Source organism: Thalassophryne amazonica, chromosome 8 (genome assembly GCF_902500255.1).
Source record: "Thalassophryne amazonica chromosome 8, fThaAma1.1, whole genome shotgun sequence".
Classification (NCBI taxonomy): Eukaryota; Metazoa; Chordata; class Actinopteri; order Batrachoidiformes; family Batrachoididae; genus Thalassophryne; species Thalassophryne amazonica.
The window spans coordinates 13,069,433-13,093,020 of record NC_047110.1 but is presented as its reverse complement, the minus strand read 5'-3'; the positions used below and the strand labels follow the sequence as shown (position 1 = coordinate 13,093,020).

General features: G+C 46.1%; 1 protein-coding gene across 1 annotated transcript in view; it reads left to right on the top strand.

Moving 5' to 3' along the window:
• The window catches only part of hsd17b2 (hydroxysteroid (17-beta) dehydrogenase 2), a 139,487-nt gene that overhangs the window by 61,147 nt on the left and 54,752 nt on the right, over positions 1 to 23,588 (top strand). The window contains exons 2-3 of the mRNA XM_034175750.1: positions 12,438 to 12,650; positions 21,767 to 21,952. Of these exons, the coding sequence (XP_034031641.1) occupies positions 12,438 to 12,650; positions 21,767 to 21,952 (399 nt within the window). The remainder of the gene's footprint in view (positions 1 to 12,437; positions 12,651 to 21,766; positions 21,953 to 23,588) is intronic.

Genomic DNA, 23,588 nt, shown 5'->3' with positions numbered 1-23,588 from the left:
TGGTGTATAATTGACATTCCACCATATTGTTATTGTCTGTACGTCGCTGTGCGATTCACAACATTAAATTGTTACTTTTGGCTTATCCATTGTCCGTGTCACGACACTTTCACAACAGGTTCCACAGGAGAGGAGCCTGAAAGCTGAAGGCTCTGCCTCCATTCTACTCTTACAAACCCTAGGAACTACAAGTAAGCCTGCAGTCTGAGAGCGAAGCGCTCTATTGGGGTGATATGGTACTATGAGGTCCCTAAGATAAGATGGGACCTGATTATTCAAAACCTTATAAGTAAGAAGAATTTTAAATTCTATTCTAGAATTAACAGGAAGCCAATGAAGAGAGGCCAATATGGGTGAGATATGCGCTCTCCTTCTAGTCCCCGCTAGTACTCTAGCTGCAGCATTTTGAATTAACTGAAGGCTTTTCAGGGAACTTTTAGGACAACCTGATAATAATGAATTACAATAGTCCAGCCTAGAGGAAATAAATGCATGAATTAGTTTTTCAGCATCACTCTCAGACAAGACCTTTCTGATTTTAGAGATATTGAGTAAATGCAAAAAAGCAGTCCTACATATTTGTTTAATATGCGCTTTGAATGACATATCCTGATCAAAAATGACTCCAAGATTTCTCACAGTATTACTAGAGGTCAGGGTAATGCCATCCAGAGTAAGGATCTGGTTAGACACCATGTTTCTAAGATTTGTGGGGCCAAGTACAATAACTTCAACTTTTATCTGAATTTAAAAGCAGGAAATTAGAGGTCATCCATGTCTTTATGTCTGTAAGACAATCCTGCAGTTTAGCTAATTGGTGTGTGTCCTCTGGCTTCATGGATAGATAAAGCTGGTTATCATCTGCGTAACAATGAAAATTTAAGCAATGCCATCTAATAATACTGCCTAAGGGAAGCATGTATAAAGTGAATAAAATTGGTCCTAGCACAGAACCTTGTGGAACTCCATAATTAACCTTAGTCTGTGAAGAAGATTCCCCATTTACATGAACAAATTGTAATCTATTAGATAAATATGATTCAAACCACTGCAGCGCAGTGCCTTTAATACCTATGGCATGCTCTAATCTCTGTAATAAAATTTTATGGTCAACAGTATCAAAAGCAGCACTGAGGTCTAACAGAACAAGCACAGAGATGAGTCCACTGTCTGAGGCCATAAGAAGATCATTTGTAACCTTCACTAATGCTGTTTCTGTACTATGATGAATTCTAAAACCTGACTGAAACTCTTCAAATAGACCATTCCTCTGCAGATGATCAGTTAGCTGTTTTACAACTACCCTTTCAAGAATTTTTGAGAGAAAAGGAAGGTTGGAGATTGGCCTATAATTAGCTAAGATAGCTGGGTCAAGTGATGGCTTTTTAAGTAATGGTTTAATTACTGCCACCTTAAAAGCCTGTGGTACATAGCCAACTAATAAAGATAGATTGATCATATTTAAGATCGAAGCATTAAATAATGGTAGGGCTTCCTTGAGCAGCCTGGTAGGAATGGGGTCTAATAGACATGTTGATGGTTTGGATGAAAATAACTCAGAACAATCAGAGAGAAAGAGTCTAACCAAATACCGGCATCACTGAAAGCAGCCAAAGATAACAATACATCTTTGGGATGGTTATGAGTAATTTTTTCTCTAATAGTTAAAATTTTATTAGCAAAGAAAGTCATGAAGTCATTACTAGTTAAAGTTAAAGGAATACTCGGCTCAATAGAGCTCTGACTCTTTGTCAGCCTGGCTACAGTGCTGAAAAGAAACCTGGGGTTGTTCTTATTTTCTTCAATTAGTGATGAGTAGTAAGATGTCCTAGCTTTACGGAGGGCTTTTTTATAGAGCAACAGACTCTTTTTCCAGGCTAAGTGAAGATCTTCTAAATTAGTGAGATGCCATTTCCTCTCCAACTTACGGGTTATCTGCTTTAAGCTGCGAGTTTGTGAGTTATACCACGGAGTCAGGCACTTCTGATTTAAAGCTCTCTTTTTCAGAGGAGCTACAGCATCCAAAGTTGTCTTCAATGAGGATGTAAAACTATTGACGAGATACTCTATCTCACTTACAGAGTTTAGGTAGCTACTCTGCACTGTGTTGGTGTATGGCATTAGAGAACATAAAGAAGGAATCATATCGTTAAACCTAGTTACAGCGCTTTCTGAAAGACTTCTAGTGTAATGAAACTTATTCCCCACTGCTGGGTAGTCCATCAGAGTAAATGTAAATGTTATTAAGAAATGATCAGACAGAAGAGAGTTTTCAGGGAATACTGTTAAGTCTTCTATTTCCATACCATAAGTCAGAACAAGATCTAAGATATGATTAAAGTGGTGGGTGGACTCATTTACATTTTGAGCAAAGCCAATTGAGTCTAATAATAGATTAAATGCAGTGTTGAGGCTGTCATTCTCAGCATCTGTGTGGATGTTAAAATCGCCCACTATAATTATTGAAAGAAACCTTGTCTCCCTAACTGGATAGAGCTGTGATGTCATCACGCATGTTAATGTTCAAATGTTCAGAATTAGTGCATTATTTTAAAATTAACAGATATGTGTTATATAGCACTTTGTACATTTTAAGAGTTTACATTAATGTAGTTATTCTATCCAGAATAATTTTATTTACAAACCAAAACCATAAATCAAACCTGCTTTCCATTTCAAGACCTCTGCCTCATCGCTGGACCACTGTATCTTGTCAGGGTAAATGATGCTTTCCTACAGCAGGGGGCAGAGCGCACAAAGACATAAGCGCTGGTTCATTGGCTGTTTGGGTTTGTGATTGCCATTGGTTCTGTTAGACGTTTTGGCGGTGTTTAAACTCAAAATCAGCTTCTTAGTAGCTGAGAGTGTATTTGAGGCAAAATTGAAAGTTATATGTTGTCTGTAGCTTTCGATATGTTTTTAGACAGTTTATTGGTTTAGTGTTAAAAAAGATAACTTTTCAGTTAGCTAATAACCAGTTATTGACGCTAACGTTTTGGTTAGCTATGCCCACCACTGGTGAAACCAAAACAGAAAGTGACTTATTCGTAATGTTCATGTACTTTCAGACAGGACTAGGTCAAAGAAACATCTCTTAGACACCCAGAGATTGTATACTATCAACTTTCCATTTTGGCAGCATTCATCCTGGACCCAAAATACATAAGCATACAAAACAGCAAATGTCAGCTCTTCCCAGTTTGCCCGTGTTTGAAATTGCACACACGCATTATCCTCCTCACTCATGATTATGACAACATGACACTTTACTAAACCAAATAAACCCATTCACCTACAAAAACACAATAAGACTGTAAGACTGTTAAAGTAACATAAGATGGGATAAAAACCTTTTCAACCTACCATCCCTGGTTCTCAAGACCAGGCACCTAAGTGGCTCTACTCTACTCTGTTCTACTCTTCTATTCTACTCTTCTTCTTCTTTTTTTTAAGATATTTAGATATACCTTAGTATATACTAGCAAAGTTCTACCTTAGAAATGGAATGTATTATAGAAGACATACCTCACTGAATTTTCATGAAACACAATAACAACATTTAATGAGTTGTCTCAGAGAAAATCATGCAGGGGTGGCTGGATGACCGACTCAGATTTTGACTAAATTTTCACCATATACCCTTCAAGTAGATTGATTAGGAATGGCAAAGTTAGTTTTTTCATCAGGCAAATTTTTACTTGAATTTTGTTTAGTTCAAATTTTGATGTCAAAATTGCCTAAGATTGTGTTACATTAAAAAATATAGTAAAAATGTCCAACTTTGACATATCGGTTCTCAATTCACAAGGGGTAGATAGAAAAAGTGAGTGTGATTACTCATACAGGGTGCCAGTGACCTTCAAAAACAATTTCTCATAAATCAGACAATTTTGTGCTTATTTCAGCAAATAAGATGTCCTTTCCTGTAACCCCAATTCCAATGAAGTTGGGACATTATGTAAAATGTAAATAAAAACAGAATACAATGATTTGCAAATCCTCTTCAACCTATATTCAACTGAATACACCACAAAGACATGATATTTAATGTTCAAACTGTTAAAAATTTATTGTTTTTGTGCAAATATTTGCTCATTTTGAAATGGATGCCTGCAACACGTTTGAAAAAAGTTGGGACAGTGGTATGTTTACCATGGTGTTACATCACCTTTCCTTCTAACAACACTCAATAAGCATTTGGGAACTGAGGACACTAATTGTTGAAGCTTTGTAGATGGAATTCTTTCCCATTCTTGCTTGATGTACAGCTTCACTTCAGACTTCAGTTGCTCAGCAGTCCGGGGTCTCTAATGTTGTATTTTGCGCTTTATAGGATTTATACAGTTATTCTGGTGATTAGAGGTTAAGGTCATTGATAAAGGTCAAGGTCTGACTTGTCTGAAGAAAAGTGGCAATAAAACTGATTATTTACAGGTATTATACCAAAGCGTTCCATTACTTATCTTCCATTACATCATTGTGGCTTTTATATTTGTAATTAATTTATATCAGGTTGTAGAGATTTGCTTTCAGTTTGAGTTTAGGGAAGATAATTTTAGAATCTTTAAAAATCTTTTGTAGTTTTTGTATTTGAAATGGCATAAACAAATTAAAATGTGTGAAAGCACGGTGGATTAGTGGTTAGCACCGTTGCCTCACAGCAAGAAGGTGTCATGATCCAGCCCTGTTGGGCCTGGCTGTTATTATTTTGAAGTCTTTTTTTTCCATGTTTATGCTCTGAGCCTTTTGTATTGCTTAATCATGTCATGTATCATAGTCATGCTTCAGCTGGTCTTGTTTCTTGTTCTTGTCAGGGTTTCGTGTTCATGTTATCATTGGTTTTGTTTCTGTCAATCATCCTCGTATTTGTTCACTCTTGGTTCCTTATGTAGCTGTAGTTTAGTTCTGTTCATCACATTGTGTGTATTATGCTTTGGTCACAGTTTTTGGTTGTTATTTACCTGCAAATGTTTCCTGTCTGTTATGTTCCTTTAGTTATTTATTGCACTCTGTTTATTGTTTATTTTGTGTTGCTTTATTATACTTTAGTCACACGGTTTTGTTATTTATCTGCAGTGCTTCTTATTTGACTATGTTCCATTTGTTATTTGTTGCATTTTCTGTTTATCTGTTATCTTGTTTTATTAATTGCATTATTCTCTAATCACCGGGTTTGTTTATTCTCTGTTTTTCAGTTGTTTATTTTGCTCTTCTCATTTGTGTATTCAGTTCTTATGTTCAGGCTTAGTTTGTTACCGGTCATAGTTCTGCATTCTGTCCATGGTTTCTGTTATTGCCTCTTGTTCTTTGACTGCTCCTGCTCGAGCTCTTGTGTCTTTGTCACCCACACAGTGGTGGTGCCAAGGGGGGGCTTAAGCCCACCCAATAATGAGCCAAGCTCCCCTCAGGCCCCCCCAATAATTCTGCCAATAATGTAAATAGTGACTGACATATTTGTGGATCTCAACTGCAGTTTTGTGCTGAGAATGTCTCAATATTGCGTAACTGAGCAAAGTGGTGAATGTGTGTTTGGTGATCCACCAATGCTGAATCACCCTTCACAAACAGAATTTTCAGTTTTGCAAATAAACATTTTTTTGTAAAAATTCACACACAAGTTACAAATCAGAAATTTATGTTTGTGGATCACAAAGCATGTGTACAAATCAAAGGATATTTGTAAATCACCCTCTGTGCATATGCAAGTATTAATGAGACAAATTTAACTCCATACTCCAAAAATTTAGGTTTCCTAAATATTTATTACGGCCCTCTTAAAACTTCACTTATCTTTATTTGTACCTATGTGCAAGTTCACTGAACTTGCAATCACTCTAAGTCAGGGTTGGGCAACGAGGGCCGAGACACTGCAGGTTTTCCTTGCAACCAATTACCTCTGTTGTGAAAGTGTAAGTACACGGACCCACAACAGGGGGCGCAAATGAACGGACAATGGAATAGGTCAAATAACACACTTTACTGTTGTGAATATGCACAACAAGTACAACAGATTACAATAATAGACAAAGTCGAATTCACACAGGTGTCGTGTGGGCAGGCTCGAAGATAGGAGACGCCTCTCCAAAGTAGAACCGGAACCACACGGTTTCCTCTGCCACCAGACCCCGGGAATACTGGAGCCGCCAAGTCCCGAACTCCCAGGTGGCCACTGCCTCCGCGTGTCGGACCTGGTACTGCTGGCGAGGAACAAAGGACAATTAAAGGAGGGCGCGTTCGCACCCAGGAATCCGAACGGCAGGTAAGTTACCTCCACCTCTCGTTGGAAAATACTCAGAGCAAAACACAAAAGTCACAAAGATCACTGTTAAACAGTCAGCTGAGCACGTTACCTTCTCAGTAGAAACGATATCTCGGCGATGAGGTGGAGATGCCCTCCTGCTGATATACCCCTGCAGATCCGATGATTGATGACAGCTGTCGCAGGTGATGGGTGACAGCTGTCACTCTGGCTGCTCCTGCAAGGCGGCAGCGCCCTCTAGTGCCTGGAGCCCGCACTCCAGGCAGGGCGCCCTCTGGTGGTGGTGGGCCAGCAGTACCTCCTCTTCAGCGGCCCACACAACAGGACCCCCCCCTCAATGGGCGCCTCCTGGCGCCCGACCAGGCTTGTCCGGGTGGCGCCGGTAGAAGTTGGCCAGGAGGGCCGGGTCCAGGATGAAGCTCCTCTTCACCCAGGAGCGTTCTTCAGGGCCGTACCCCTCCCAGTGCACCAAATACTGGAAGCCCCGGCCCATCCGTCGGACATCCAAAAGCCGGCGCACAGTCCAAGCCGGCTCGCCATCGATGATCCGGGCAGGACGTGGTGCCAGACCCGGAGTACAGAGGGGTGAGGTGTGATGTGGTTTGATCCTTGACACGTGAAACACGGGATGGATCCGCAGTGAGGCCGGAAGCTGAAGCCTCACTGCGGCGGGACTGATGACCTTGAGGATTTTAAAGGGACCTATGTACCGTTCCTGTAGTTTCGGGGAGGCTACTTGGAGTGGAATGTCCTTGGTTGACAACCACACCTCCTGCCCTGGATGATACGTAGGGGCCGGGGTCCGCCGACGGTCTGCATGGGCCTTTGCCGTCATCCGGGCCTTCAGCAAAGCAGAACGGGCGGCTCGCCACAGCCGACGGCACTTCCGCAGGTGGGCCTGGACCGAGGGCACACCGACCTCTCCCTCAACCACCGGAAACAACGGGGGCTGATACCCTAGACATACCTCAAAAGGGGAGAGGCCGGTGGCTGACGACACTTGGCTGTTGTGGGCATACTCGATCCAGGCCAGATGGGTACTCCAGGCCGCCGGGTGCGCGGCTGTCACGCAACGCAGGGTCTGCTCCATCTCTTGGTTGGCCCGTTCTGCTTGCCCGTTGGTTTGGGGATGATACCCAGATGAGAGACTGACCGTGGCCCCCAGTTCCCGGCAGAAGCTCCTCCAGACGTGCGAGGAGAACTGGGGACCGCGATCGGAGACGATGTCTGTTGGGATCCCATGCAGCCGGACGACATGGTGGACCAGGAGGTCCGCTGTCTCCTGGGCCGTTGGGAGCTTCGGGAGGGCCACGAAGTGGGCCGCCTTGGAGAATCGGTCCACTATCGTGAGGATGACGGTGTTGCCCTGGGACGGCGGGAGGCCCGTGACAAAATCCAGGCCGATGTGAGACCAGGGGCGATGAGGCACGGGCAGCGGCTGTAGCAATCCCGATACCTTGCGATGGTCGGCCTTGCCCCTGGCGCAGGTGGTACAGGCCTGGATATAATCCCGGACGTCGGCCTCCAGGGACGCCCACCAGAAGCGCTGCCGGACAACTGCCACGGTTCTTCGCACCCCTGGATGACAGGAGAGCTTAGAGCCGTGACAGAAGTCCAGGACTGCAGCCCTAGCTTCTGGTGGGACGTAAAGTCTATTTTTCGGCCCGGTTCCGGGGTCCGGGCTTCGTGCCAGGGCCTCCCGGACGGTTCTCTCTACGTCCCAGGTGAGGGTGGCCACGATAGTGGACTCTGGGATGATGGGTTCCGGTGGATCCGACAACTCCGTTTTGACTTCGTCTTCATGTACCCGGGACAAGGCATCCGATCTCTGGTTTTTGGTCCCGGGACGGTAGGTGATCCGGAAGTCAAACGGCCGAAGAACAGTGACCAGCGGGCTTGCCTGGGGTTCAGCCGCTTGGCGGTCCTGATATACTCCAGGTTCCGGTGGTCAGTGAAAACCGTGAATGGCACGGACGTTCCCTCCAACAGATGTCTCCACTCTTCAAGGGCCTCTTTCACCGCAAGGAGCTCTCGATTGCCGACGTCATAGTTCCGTTCGGCCGGGGTCAACCTGCGGGAAAAATAGGCACACGGGTGAAGGACCTTATCGGTCTTCCCGCTCTGGGAAAGCACAGCTCCTATCCCTGAGTCCGAGGCGTCCACTTCAACCACTAACTGGCGACTAGGATCGGGCTGCACCAGAACGGGTGCAGACGAGAAGCGCCGTTTCAACTCCTTGAACGCGGCATCGCAACGATCCGACCAGGTGAAGGGAACTTTTGGTGAGGTCAGGGCTGTCAGGGGGCTAACCACCTGACTGTAGCCCTTAATGAACCTCCTGTAGAAATTTGCAAAGCCGAGGAACTGTTGCAGCTTCCTACGGCTAGTGGGTTGGGGCCAGTCTCTCACCGCCGCAACCTTGGCCGGATCAGGAGCGACGGAGTTGGGGGAGATGATAAACCCCAGGAAGGACAAAGATGTGCGGTGAAACTCACACTTCTCGCCCTTCACAAACAGCCGGTTCTCCAACAACCGCTGCAGGACCTGACGTACATGCCGGACATGAGTCTCAGGATCCGGAGAAAAGATGAGTATATCGTCTAGATATACAAAGACGAATCGGTGCAGGAAATCCCGCAAGACATCATTAACTAATGCTTGGAATGTCGCAGGGGCGTTTGTGAGGCCGAACGGCATGACCAGGTACTCAAAGTGACCTAATGGGGTGTTGAATGCCGTCTTCCATTCGTCTCCCTTCCGGATCCGAACCAGGTGATACGCATTTCTAAGATCCAGCTTAGTAAAGATTTTGGCTCCATGCAGGGGGGTGAACACGGAATCTAATAATGGCAACGGGTATCGGTTGCGAACCGTAATCTCATTCAGCCCCCTGTAATCAATACATGGACGAAGTCCGCCATCTTTCTTGCCCACAAAAAAGAAACCTGCCCCCATCGGGGAGGTGGAGTTCCGGATCAGCCCGGCAGCTAATGAGTCCCGGATGTAGGTCTCCATTGATTCGCGCTCAGGTCGTGAGAGGTTGTACAGCCTGCTGGACGGGAACTCAGCGCCTGGAACCAAATCAATGGCACAATCGTACGGACGGTGCGGGGGAAGGGTGAGAGCCAGATCCTTGCTGAAGACGTCAGCAAGATTGTGGTACTCAACCGGCACTGCCGTCAGATTGGGAGGGACTTTGACCTCCTCCTTAGCCTGGGAACCGGGAGGAACCGAGGATCCTAAACACACCCAATGGCAGGTTTCGCTCCACTGAACCACCACCCCAGACGGGCAATCGATCCGTGGATTGTGCTTTAACATCCATGGGATGCCCAAAATCACACGGGAGGTAGAAGGAGTTACAAAAAACTCAATCTCCTCCCGGTGGTTTCCAGACACCACCAGAGTTACTGGTGGTGTCTTGTGTGTGAGTAACTTGAATGTCTTGACCCCCCCTTAGCCCAGTCTCTAAGGGCGAGTGTTGACGTTTTGGCCGTTTGGGGCAGTCTCTCTGTGTGTGCTCTGTTGAGCTGCAGAGAAAACACTCTCCACGGATCAGCCTCCCCATTTTGGCCCTGTGCGTCTCCCTAACAACGTCAACAGGGGGAGCTGTTGCCCCACAAAGCGCTGCGGCTGTGGAGCGTGGGGAGGGCGGCCCCTTTTTGAACCCGGAAGGGAGAGGGGTGGCGCGTATCTGGTCACGTCCTTCGCCTCGCTCCCGACGGCGTTCCTCTAACCGATTGTCTAATCGTATAACGAGATCGATAAGCCCGTCTAAATCCCGCGGTTCGTCCTTAGCCACCAGGAGCTCCTTCAGGACCAACGACAGTCCGTTTACGAAGGCGGCGCGGAGGGCAGTGTTATTCCAGCCGGACCTCGCAGCCGTGATGCGGAAGTCGACTGCATAAGCAGCTGCGCTCCGGCGCCCCTGTCTCATTGACAGCAGCACGGCTGAAGCGGTCTCTCCTCTATTTGGGTGATCGAACACTGTTCTGAACTCCCTCACAAACCCATCATATGTCAGAAGGAGCCGTGAATTTTGCTCCCAAAGCGCTGTAGCCCAAGCGCGTGCCTTGCCGCGAAGCAGATTAATCACATAAGCTATCTTGCTAGAATCAGTCGCGTACATGACAGGACGTTGTGCGAAGACGAGCGAACACTGCATAAGGAAGTCCGCGTACGTCTCCACACAACCTCCGTACGGCTCTGGAGGGCTTATGTATGCTTCCGGGGAAGGTGGGAGGGGTCGTTGAACGACCAGTGGAACGTCACTGTTACGCACAGGGTCGACAGGAGGGAGAGCCGCAGCAGCGCCCTGAGGGCGCACCTCCACGTGCGCGGCGAGAGCCTCCACCCTGCGGTTAAGGAGGACGTTCTGCTCGGTCATTAAATCCAACCGAGCCGTGAAAACGGTGAGGATCCGCTGCAACTCACCGATCATTCCTCCTGCGGGCACCTGTGCGCCCTGTTCTTCCATTGGCCGTTCAACAGCCGGTTGACGCCCCTCGGGATCCATGACGTTGGCTGAGATATCCTGTTGTGAAAGTGTAAGTACACGGACCCACAACAGGGGGCGCAAATGAACGGACAATGGAATAGGTCAAATAACACACTTTACTGTTGTGAATATGCACAACAAGTACAACAGATTACAATAATAGACAAAGTCGAATTCACACAGGTGTTGTGTGGGCAGGCTCGAAGATAGGAGATGCCTCTCCAAAGTAGAACCGGAACCACATGGTTTCCTCTGCCACCAGACCCCGGGAATACTGGAGCCGCCAAGTCCCGAACTCCCAGGTGGCCACTGCCGCCGCGTGTCGGACCTGGTACTGCTGGCGAGGAACAAAGGACAATTAAAGGAGGGCGCGTTCGCACCCAGGAATCCGAACGGCAGGTAAGTTACCTCCACCTCTCGTTGGAAAATACTCAGAGCAAAACACAAAAGTCACAAAGATCACTGTTAAACAGTCAGCTGAGCACGTTACCTTCTCAGTAGAAACGATATCTCGGCGATGAGGTGGAGATGCCGTCCTGCTGATATACCCCTGCAGATCCGATATTGATGACAGCTGTCGCAGGTGATGGGTGACAGCTGTCACTCTGGCTGCTCCTGCAAGGCGGCAGCGCCCTCTAGTGCCTGGAGCCCGCACTCCAGGCAGGGCGCCCTCTGGTGGTGGTGGGCCAGCAGTACCTCCTCTTCAGCGGCCCACACAACAACCTCAGCAGGTGGGTTGCTGATGAGCTTCTCCCTTGAACATAAACACCTGATCGTCAATGAAATCAGCTGCTGAGACACCTGATCATGAATGAAATCACCTGCTGAGGTGATTGGCTGAAAGGAAAACCTGCAGTGTCTCGACCCTTCATGGCACATAATTGCCCACCCCTGCTCTAAGTGATGTGTGTGCATTGATACCACATTTTAGAGGAGCACGGGTGACTAAAACATATACCTTGGTATTTATAAAGCAATTTACTCTATATTGTTCATTTCGACGCCATTTTGTGGAGCTCCTCCAACTTTTACCCCAGCCCCCCCAACAAAAGTTTCCTGGCGCCGCCACTGCACCCACACTTTGATTCAGTTTGCTTTGCATTTTCACTCACTCCCGCTCTTGCACCTGCTCACGCATCTTTGTCTGTTTCATCACCCCACTCTGTTTTCCTGCCTTCACTATCCTGTCTCATGCATATCTCTGTTCACTAGTCACGCCCCCTTCCAGAACCTTCACTGACACCTGCATCTCATTTCACTAATCACACCACCAGTTATTTTAGCCCTCACAGTCTCACAGTCCCTTGCTTGATTGTTGAATGTACTTCACTTTCCAGCTCTCATGTCTCGTCTTGATCAACCTGTCACTATCTGACCTTGTTTTGCCCTCGACCATCTACTTGTCTTTACCTCTGATTACCTCCACGCCGTGTTTTTTGACCACAGCCTGTTTCTTGGACCAAGCCTCAGCCTCGCGTCTGTCTGTACCTTTAGCACTTACCAGAAGCATTATACCACTATCCTGTGGCATTTGGTTTGAACTACAAATTCTTCACGTGGAAGCAGCACAGTATAGCTGCAGTACAAAGCTGACCTGCACTAGGTCACTAATAAATATGAAATCTAGCTTATTGTTGTTAATAACAGGGGTTTTTTCTTCTCCTTCTTGTCAACCCCTAGGTTGCGACACAGGTTTTGGTCATGCTCTGGCAAAGCTGCTCGATCAGATGGGAGTGGTGGTGTTTGCAGGTGTCCTGAATGTGAACAGTCCCGGAGCCCAGCAACTGAAAGAGCAAGGATCTGAAAATCTGCAGGTCCTTCAGCTCGACGTGACAGACAGTTCCCAAATAGAACAAGCTCATCATCACATCTGGACCAAGGTTGGCAAGACGGGTAAGACCAAAGACAAAGCAGTTTTCTCTGACCACTCATCATTTCACGAAGCCTCCACATGTCTGGTGTATGTTCAGCTGGTAATAACAATCACTGAAATCAGACCCACAGAGACCCAAAAGACTCCAGCAGAGCCGTGTACCGAGGCCACTTTGAAGAAAATGCAATTAGTTTAGGAATCATTAAAATACACACAACAAAGAGCCTGTCTTGAAAAGAGGCCATACTGTGTGCCAAAATTCTTGTTTTAATTCAGTTTTTGGTGTTGGCTTGTGTGCTTGTGTGCATTCATGGAAGGGATAATGTGAATGAAAGGGAACAATGGAACAATGGCTCCCTGCTCCAGTTTTTCTCTTTGAAATACTTGTTTGTGCCTCTGCCATGACTCAGTCAAATGAAGTCCACATCAACAAAGAAGGAACAAATCCTTATTTTCCGGAGTCTAAGTCGCACCTGTTAAAAAAAATGCCTCTTGCAGAGGAAAAGCCCATATCGAAGTCGCACCTTTTTCCAGTGTTATCAGCTCATTCATTTTTGTGCGTTGTTATAGTGTACTTTTTATTATTCGCATTTGAGTATATTTTGTTTTGTCCTTTGATTCCTGTGAAAGTCCTATAAGTCCTAAATTACTATAATTATTGTGACAAGCACATGATTTTTCAGTATAGAAGTCACACTTGAGGATAAGTAAAAAAAAAAAGACTTAAACTCTGGAAAATAAAGTAATTATTTTGTGGAAATCTGCTTAAAAGTCAATATGCGAAAGATTGGAAAGTATCTCCAACTGGTGCCATTTGGTTATAATTTCTACTGACAACATTTTGGTTCTTGAGCTGACTTTATGCTGCGTGGACTCCATGTATCTTTATCACACCTGTGCCCTCACAGAGGTAGAAGAAACATCCACTAAGAACAGAACAGTTCCACAGCAGAGGTACATGGTTCAGGCCGTGGTCAGAAAGCCATTGGCAGGGAGTCAATCTAAGAACCTGCTGGGGAACACCAGGTTTGCAGAAGTTACCAGGCTGACAAAAACAGACCCTTTGGACTTTACTGGCCCAGGAAGTTATTAAAGCAATGGACAAGTGTCTGGACAAAAGAAGGAATACATTTGCAGTGATGCTGAAAAACTAATTCATGCATTTATTTCCTCTAGGCTGGACTATTGTAATTCATTATTATCAGGTTGTCCTAAAAGTTCCCTAAAAAGCCTTCAGTTAATTCAAAATGCTGCAGCTAGAGTACTGACGGGGACTAGAAGGAGAGAGCATATCTCACCCATATTGGCCTCTCTTCATTGGCTTCCTGTTAATTCTAGAATAGAATTTAAAATTCTTCTTCTTACTTATAAGGTTTTGAATAATCAGGTCCCATCTTATCTTAGGGACCTCGTAGTACCATATCACCCCAATAGAGCGCTTCACTCTCAGACTGCAGGCTTACTTGTAGTTCCTAGGGTTTGTAAGAGTAGAATGGGAGGCAGAGCCTTCAGCTTTCAGGCTCCTCTCCTGTGGAACCAGCTCCCAATTCAGATCAGGGAGACAGACACCCTCTCTACTTTTAAGATTAGGCTTAAAACTTTCCTTTTTGCTAAAGCTTATAGTTAGGGCTGGATCAGGTGACCCTGAACCATCCCTTAGTTATGCTGCTATAGACGTAGACTGCTGGGGGGTTCCCATGATGCACTGTTTCTTTCTCTTTTTGCTCTGTATGCACCACTCTGCATTTAATCATTAGTGATCGATCTCTGCTCCCCTCCACAGCATGTCTTTTTCCTGGTTCTCTCCCTCAGCCCCGACCAGTCCCAGCAGAAGACTGCCCCTCCCTGAGCCTGGTTCTGCTGGAGGTTTCTTCCTGTTAAAAGGGAGTTTTTCCTTCCCACTGTAGCCAAGTGCTTGCTCACAGGGGGTCGTTTTGACCGTTGGGGTTTTACATAATTATTGTATGGCCTTGCCTTACAATATAAAGTGCCTTGGGGCAACTGTTTGTTGTGATTTGGCGCTATATAAAAAAATTGATTGATTGATTGATTGATTGATAGCTGTGGTGTGTTTGGGATATCTTGGAGAAGGTCTTTTGGCATTTAAAAAGTTCTGGTAAAATAGCCAACAACTCAATGCTTAACCTATAGTGTTTAAGCAGGGGGTGGGAACAGTATGACAATCTACTGCACTATGGACTTGAAACTGAACCCAAATATGAGGAACATGAGGAATTTGATGCCACTTGTCATCCAAGGGCCGATGCTTAAAGTTGGTTACAGTGCCATCTCAAATTCACCCATTCACACACACAAGGAAGGGGTTGCCATGCAAAGTGATCAGTTGCACACCAACAATAATCTGGGGTTCAGTATCTTGCTCAAGTACACATTAACACACAGACTAGCATGGCTGCAAACTGAACCTTCAACTATGTGGTTCCTGGACAATCTGAACCTGCCCCAGTCATCACTGGGCAATTGACGGGGTGCACCTTGGACAGGCTGCTCGTCTGCTGCAGGGCACACACACACAGACAGAATAACTCACTCACACCTACAGTCAATGTAGAATCACCAGTTCACCTCAACTGCATGACGTTGGAAGTGGGAGAAACCTGGAGCACCCACAGAGAACATACTCAAACACAAAGAGAACATGCAAACTCCACACAGAAAGGACCATGTTGGAAGTGAACCCAGAACCTTCTTACTGTGAGGCAATAATGCTGACCAATAACCTACCTTACTGCTCCTTCTTAAAGGTGCTATGAATTATTATTTTCTTGCCACGAGATCAATCAATCAATCAATTTTTTTATATAGCGCCAAATCACAACAAACAGTTGCCCCAAGGTGCTTTATATTGTAAGGCAAGGCCATACAATAATTATGTAAAACCCCAACGGTCAAAACGACCCCCTGTGAGCAAGCACTTGGCTACAGTGGGAATGAAAAACTCCCTTTTAACAGGAAGAAACCTCCAGCAGAACCAGGCTCAGGGAGGGGCAGTCTTCTGCTGGGACTGGTTGGGGCTGAGGGAGAGAACCAGGAAAAAGACATGCTGTGGAGGGGAGCAGAGATCGATCACTAATGATTAAATGCAGAGTGGTGCATACAGAGCAAAAAGAGAAAGAAACAGTGCATCATGGGAACCCCCCAGCAGTTTACGTCTATAGCAGCATAACTAAGGGATGGTTCAGGGTCACCTGATCCAGCCCTAACTATAAGCTTTAGCAAAAAGGAAAGTTTTAAGCCTAATCTTAAAAGTAGAGAGGTGTCTGTCTCCCTGATCTGAATTGGGAGCTGGTTCCACAGGAGAGGAGCCTGAAAGCTGAAGGCTCTGCCTCCCATTCTACTCTTACAAACCCTAGGAACTACAAGTAAGCCTGCAGTCTGAGAGCGAAGCGCTCTATTGGGGTGATATGGTACTACGAGGTCCCTAAGATAAGATGGGACCTGATTATTCAAAACCTTATAAGTAAGAAGAAGAATTTTAAATTCTATTCTAGAATTAACAGGAAGCCAATGAAGAGAGGCCAATATGGGTGAGATATGCTCTCTCCTTCTAGTCCCCGTCAGTACTCTAGCTGCAGCATTTTGAATTAACTGAAGGCTTTTTAGGGAACTTTTAGGACAACCTGATAATAATGAATTACAATAGTCCAGCCTAGAGGAAATAAATGCATGAATTAGTTTTTCAGCATCACTCTGAGACAAGACCTTTCTGATTTTAGAGATATTGCGTAAATGCAAAAAAAGCAGTCCTACATATTTGTTTAATATGCGCTTTGAATGACATATCCTGATCAAAAATGACTCCAAGATTTCTCACAGTATTACTAGAGGTCAGGGTAATGCCATCCAGAGTAAGGATCTGGTTAGACACCATGTTTCTAAGATTTGTGGGGCCAAGTACAATAACTTCAGTTTTATCTGAGTTTAAAAGCAGGAAATTAGAGGTCATCCATGTCTTTATGTCTGTAAGACAATCCTGCAGTTTAGCTAATTGGTGTGTGTCCTCTGGCTTCATGGATAGATAAAGCTGGGTATCATCTGCGTAACAATGAAAATTTAAGCAATACCGTCTAATAATACTGCCTAAGGGAAGCATGTATAAAGTGAATAAAATGTGAAGGTTCTCACAATATATCTAAAAGTGTGATTGTTAGATACATTTCTGGAAAATAAAAAAATTAACAGCTATGCTGTGAGTACTGAGTACTGCTCCCACCTTATAAACACTGGACAAAATGGTTTCACAGGACAAAGACTCACATGCACTAAAAAGTGCACATGTGGAGGTCCCATTCATGAAATGTGCACGTGTGACCAAGAATGTGAATGTGGGATGGAAAAGCACAAAGCACAGAGGGAGTGTTGAAAACAGGTAGGGTAGAACGCCATTAAGATACTAAATACAAGTAGTTTCATGTTGCCTACTATATTGATGTTTAAAATGCCCTTCATAACACCTTTAATTTCACAGACAGTTTTGCACGAGATTCTGAAGGTTCAGGATATGTTAGGCTTGTCCTTCTTCATTGAAGGTTTGGGACAGTGCTTCTGCACTGGGCAACAGGAATTGTGGATCTTTTTTTAAGCAGACCAGACAGCAGGCAGCAGCTGCTTCATCACATTTTAAGGAACTAACTGAGGTACCGTGAGGCTTCTCCCTGGAAGCGTCCCTTTGGAATTTCACTGGACATGTCTAACTGCAGGAGATCTTGGGGTAAACCCAGAACACCCTGCAGGGACAGTTTAGGATTCTCCAAGAGAAGCTATAGGATGTGACTAGGGAGAAGAACATCTGGGGCTAATTTAGTTACATACTCACACTGTGACCTGGACCCAAATAAGCCGTGGAAAATGGACTGATGGATAGATCCAAGTTCCAACCTTTGGTGCATGTTTGCAACATACAGTGGGGCCAAAAAGTATTTAGTCAGTTCCTGAGTGTGCAAGTTCTCCTACTTAGAAAGATGAGAGAGGTCTATAATTTTCAACATAGGTACACTTTAATTATGAGAGGCAAAATGTGAAAAGAAAATCCAGAAAATAACATTGTAGGATTTTTAAAGAATTTATTTGTAAATTATGGTGGAAAATAAGTATTTGGTCAATAACAAAAGTTCAACTCAATACTTTGTAACATAACCTTTGTTGGAAATGACAGAGGTCAAAAGTTTCTTCACCAGGGTTGCACACACTGTAGATAGTATTTTGGCCCATTCCTCCATGCAGATCTCCTCTAGAGCAGTAATGTTTTGGGGCTGTCGCTGGGCAACATGGACTTTCAACTCCATCCATCCATCCATCCATCCATTTTCTTCCGCTTTATCGGGAGTCGGGTCGCGGGGGCAGCAGCTCAAGCAAAGCCGCCCAGACCTCCCGATCCACACACACCTCGCCCAGCTCCTCCGGGGGAACCCCAAGGCATTCCCAAGCCAGCCGAGAAACGTAGTCCCTCCAGCGTGTCCTGGGTCTTCCCTGGGGCTCCCTCCTTATGAGACGTGCCCGGAACACCTCTCCAGCAAGGCGTCCAGGGGGCATCCGGAAAAGATGCCCGAGCAACCTCAACTGGCTCTTTTCGACGTGGAGGAGCAGTGACTCGACTCCGAGCTCCTCCCGAGTGACTGAGCTCTTCACCCTATCTCTAAGGGAGCACCCAGCCACCCTGCGGAGGAAACTCATCTCGGCCGCTTGTACTTGCGATCTCGTTCTTTCGGTCATGAGCCAAATCTCATGACCATAGGTGAGGATCGGAACATAGATTGATCGGTAAATCGAGAGCTTTGTCCCCCTACTCAGGTCTCTCTTCACCATGACAGTCCGATACAGCGACCGCATCACTGCAGATGCTGCACCAATCCGTCTATCCATCTCATGCTCCATCCGTCCCTCACTCGTGAACAAGACTCTGAGATACTTAAACTCTTCCACCTGAGGCAAGGACACCCCACCGACCTGAAGAGAGCAAGGCACCTTTTTCTGGTCGAGAACCAAGGCCTCGGATTTGGAGGTGCTGATTTTCATCCCGGACGCTTCACACTCGGCTGCAAACCGCACCAGTGCATGCTGAAGGTCCTGATTTGATGAAGCCAACAGAACCACATCGTCTGCAAACAGCAGAGATGAGATTCTGTGGTTCCCAAACCAGACCCCCTCTACACCCTGGCTGCACCTAGAAATTCTGTCCATAAAGATAATGAACAGAACCGGTGACAAAGGTCAACCCTGGCGGAGGCCGACGTGCACTGGAAACAGGTTTGACTTACTACTGGCAATGCGAACCATCTCCTGCTGCGGTCGTACAGGGACCGGATAGCCCTTAGCAAAGGACCCCGGACCCCGTACTCCCGGAGCACCCCCCACAGGGTGCCCCGAGGGACATGGTCGAACACCTTCTCCAGATCCACAAAGCACATGCGGACTGGTTGGGCAAACTCCCATGAACCCTCGAGCACCCGATGGAGCATGTAGAGCTGGTCCAGTGTGCCGCAACCAGGATGAAAACCACACTCCTCCTCCTGAATCAGAGGTTTGACCATCGGTCGAATTCTCCTCTCCAGTACTCTGGAATAGACCTTACCGGGAGGCTGAGGAGTGTGATCCCCCTGTAGTTGGAACACACCCTCCGGTCCCCCTTCCTAAACAGAGGGACCACCACCCTGGTCTGACAATTCAGAGACACTGGCCCCGACCACCACGTGATGTTGCAGAGGCGTGTCAGCCAAGGCAGTCCCACAACATCCAGAGACTTAAGGTACTCAGGACGGATTTCATCCACCCCAGGAGCCTTGCCACCGAGGAGCTTTCTAACCACCTCGGTGACTTCGGCCTGGGTAATGGATGAGTCTGCCTCTGAGTCCCCAGTCTCTGCTTCCTCTTCGGAAGACGTGATGATGGGATTGAGGAGATCCTTGAAGTATTCTTTCCACCGCCCAACAACATCCGCAGTCAGGGTCAACTGTTCCCCACCCGCACAGTAGACAATGCTGGTGGAGAGCTGTTTCCGCCTCCTGAGGCATCGGACAGTTTTCCAGAATTTCTTTGAGGCCAACCGATAGTCCTCCTCCAGGGCCTCCCCGAACTCCTCCCAGACCCAAGTTTTTGCCTCTGCGACCGCACGGGCTGTGGCACGCTTGGCCTGCCGGTACATGTCAGCTGCCTCCGGGGTCCCACCTACCAACAAAGACAAGTAGGACTCCTTCTTCAGCTTGACGGCATCCCTTACTTCCGGCGTCCACCACCGTGTTTGGGGATTGCCGCCGTGACAGGCACCAGAGACCTTGCGACCACAGCTACGAGCGGCCACATTGACAATGGAGGTGGAGAACATGGTCCACTCGGACCATGTCTCCAACCTCCCCTGGGAACTGGGAGAAGCTCTCCCGGAGGTGGGAGTTGAAGACCTCGCTGACAGAGGGTTCCGCCAGTCGTTCCCTGCAGATCCTCACGATACGTTTGGGCCTGCCAGGTCTGACCGGCTTCCTCCCCTCCCAGCAGATCCAACTCACCACCAGGTGGTGATCAGTCGACAGCTCAGCCCCTCTCTTCACTCGAGTGTCCGAGACACGTGGCCGAAGGTCAGATGATACGACTACAAAGTCGATCATCGACCTCCGGCTCAGGGTGTCCTGGTGCCACGTGCACTTATGGACACCCTTGTGCTCGAACATGGTGTTCGTGATGGACAAACTGTGACTAGCACAGAAGTCCAACAACTGAACACCACTCGGGTTCAGATCGGGGAGGCCGTGCTTCGCGATCACCCCCCCTCCAGGTCTCATTGTCGCCGCCCACATGGGCATTGAAATCTCCCAGGAGAACATTGGAGAAGGAGTCCTGGAGAACTCCTTCAACAAATTTTCTATGGTGTTGAGGTCTGGAGACTAGCTTGGCCACTCCAGGACCTTGAAATGCTTTTTACGGAGCCACTCCTTCATTGCCCGAGCAGTGTGTTTGAGATCATTGTCATGCTGGAAGATCCAGCCACATTGCATCTTCAATGCTCTCACTGAAGGAAGGAGGTTTTGGGTTAAAACCTCACGATACATGTAAGTTCATTCTTCCCTTAACATGGATTGGTCATCCTGTCCCCTTTGCAGAAAACCAACCCCGCATGATGTTTCCACCCCCATGCTTCACAGTAGATATGGTGTTCTTGGAATGCAACTCAGCATTCTTCTTCCTCCAAACATGACTAGTTGAGTTTTTACCAAAATGTTCTATTTTGGTTTCATCTGACCACATGATATTCTCCCAATCCTCTTCTGGATCATCCATATGCTCTCTGGCAAACTTTAGACAGGCCTGGACACGCACTGGCTTAAGCAGGAGGACACGCCTGGCACTGCAGGATTTGAGTCCCTCTCTGCGTAGTGTGTAACCTTTGTTACTTTGGTCCCAGCTCTCTGCAGGTCGTTCATCAGGTCCCTCAGTGTAGTTCTGGGATTTTTGCTCACGTTTTCATGATTATTTTGATCCCACAGGATGAGATCTTGCATGGAGCCCCAGATCGAGGGAGATTACTCCCACAGTTATTTATTCACACCAACCTGCTTGACTATTGTAGACTCACTCTTCCCAGCCTGGTGCACATCTACAATTTTCTTCCTGGTGTCCTTCGACAGCTCTTTTATCTTGTCCATGGTTGAGTTTGGAGTCTGACTGTTTGAGGCTGTGGACAGGTGTCTTTTATACAGATAACGAGTTCCAACAGGTGCCATTAATACAGGTAACAGGTGGAGGACAGAAGAGCTTCTTAAAGAAGAAGTTATAGGTCTGTGAGAGCCAGAAATCTTGCTTGTTTGTGGGTGACCAAATACTTATTTTCCACCATCATTTACAAATAAATTATTTAAAAATCCTACAATGTTATTTTCTGGATTTTCTTTTCACATTTTGCCTCTCATAATTAAAGTGTACCTATGTTGAAAATTCTAGACCTCTCTCATCTTTCTAAATAGGAGAACTTGCACAATCAGGGGCTGACTAAATACTTTTTACCCCAATGTACATTTTTCCCCTCTTTGACATTAGTGATTATTTTTTGTAGTATAACATATTTAAAACTTTTTAATGTAATCATGCACAAATCTACTTTGTGTCTCCTGTATGTGCTGCTTGACAGGTCTGTGGGGTCTGGTCAATAATGCAGGAATCATGCTCTGTCCTGCTGATGCAGAAATCTTGCCAATCACAATGTGGAAGCGCTGCATGGATGTGAATTTTCTGTCTGCTGTTAAAATGTGCCAAGTCTTCCTCCCCCTTCTGCGGCACTCCAAAGGACGTATTGTCAACGTTTCCAGCATGGCAGGTAGTTCTCACCCGAAAACAATCACCCAATCCAAGTATTTTACAATTTTAGCTCAAAGCAACAGCGTTACAAATCAGATTTTAGTTTGACAAAAGCATTTGGCTACCTTCTACCAAACCTTAAAGGAAAAGCAAACCCATTGATAAAATACAGCCAGGAAGATAGACGGTGCTATAAACTAATGATTGATACATATCAATGAAAATAAGGAGCTCTTACAACTGAAATATCTGCCTTGAAAGTCAGCATTTAAGCAGAGTTCGACGATTTCATAAATGCCGCCATTGGCATAGTTTTAACCAATCAGAAAAAAAAACCCCAGATCGCTTGCGGTGCGAGCACAGAAAGCTACAAATGGCAAAGAGGTGTTGATGTAAAAGTCCTCCCTCGCGCTCTCTCTCCCCTCCCTCCCTCTCTCTGTCTCTCCCTCGCTCGCTGTTTTCCTGCTGCGCAAACACGAAGCCTTTCAACTGTAAAATAATTTTTTTTTTAAATGTATCATCAGCGGCACTCACGGGAGTAACTCTGGATAAACACTGAAGGATTTTGGTGGTTTTCCCGTTTAGCGGAGAGAAAGTGAATCTCTGTTCGGCTGTCCTCTTCAGCTGTGCTCCAAGCTGCGGCTTCACAGCCTGGAGACATTAAAACAGCTGATTTTCAGTAACAATTCAGTTCATTTTTCAGAAAATCTGTGCTCTGCAGCACAGACCATTTAAAACCAAGAGATGGGTGGAAATTTTCCGTTACTGGTGGATTAAAACTTGTCTCTCATGCAGTGCGTAGAAGAAACAGCTCGCCTTCAGCGCAGAAATTTCCCACGCCCCCTCCTCTCCTGCCGTTCAGCAGTAAACAGCAGAGAGCAGGCAGCACGAGAGAGGGTTCACAGACGTGGTTTCTCTCCAGTATCGGAAAATGCCAGATCGGGAAATTACAATCTGCCAATTATATTGGTATCGGAACCAGATACTGATCCAGGATGTTGATTGCCGCTTATGTGCTTCTATACTGAAGAGAGACACTGATGGAGTTGTGAACATCCATGCCCATGTGACGTCACACATTGCTGTTATAGTGGCCAGCATGGCCGCCTGCTGGTGGCTTTAGACCAGCCATATAAAAACGATCTTAACTTTAACATAAATGATCACACATGCCTAGAACTTTTCATATGGGCTCTCAATATTATAATCTACCATCCCAGTTGTAAATTATGAGTGGGTTTTCTTTTCCTTTAAAGTCCTTGTCTGCCCCACTTCACTAGTGAAGCAAATGATATAAGAGACTCTATCCACAGCCTCATTCTTTCTATTCTGACATGGGTGTCTTGGTGGCTTCCCTCACTAGTCTCTTTCTTGGACATTCACTCAGGTTTTAAGGGTGACTTGCTCGAGGCAGATTTACCACACAGTACCATACTAATTGCATGTCCTAGTAACTGACACTTAAATAGTTTGTCTTTCTATATGTGGGTCTGTGATAGACTAGTGTCCTGTCCAGGGTGTACAACCCCAATTCCAATGAAGTTGGGACGTTGTGAAAAATGTAAATAAGAACAGAATACAATGATTTGCAAATCCTCTTCAACCTATATTCAATTGAATACACCACAAAGACAAGATATTTAATGTTCAAACTG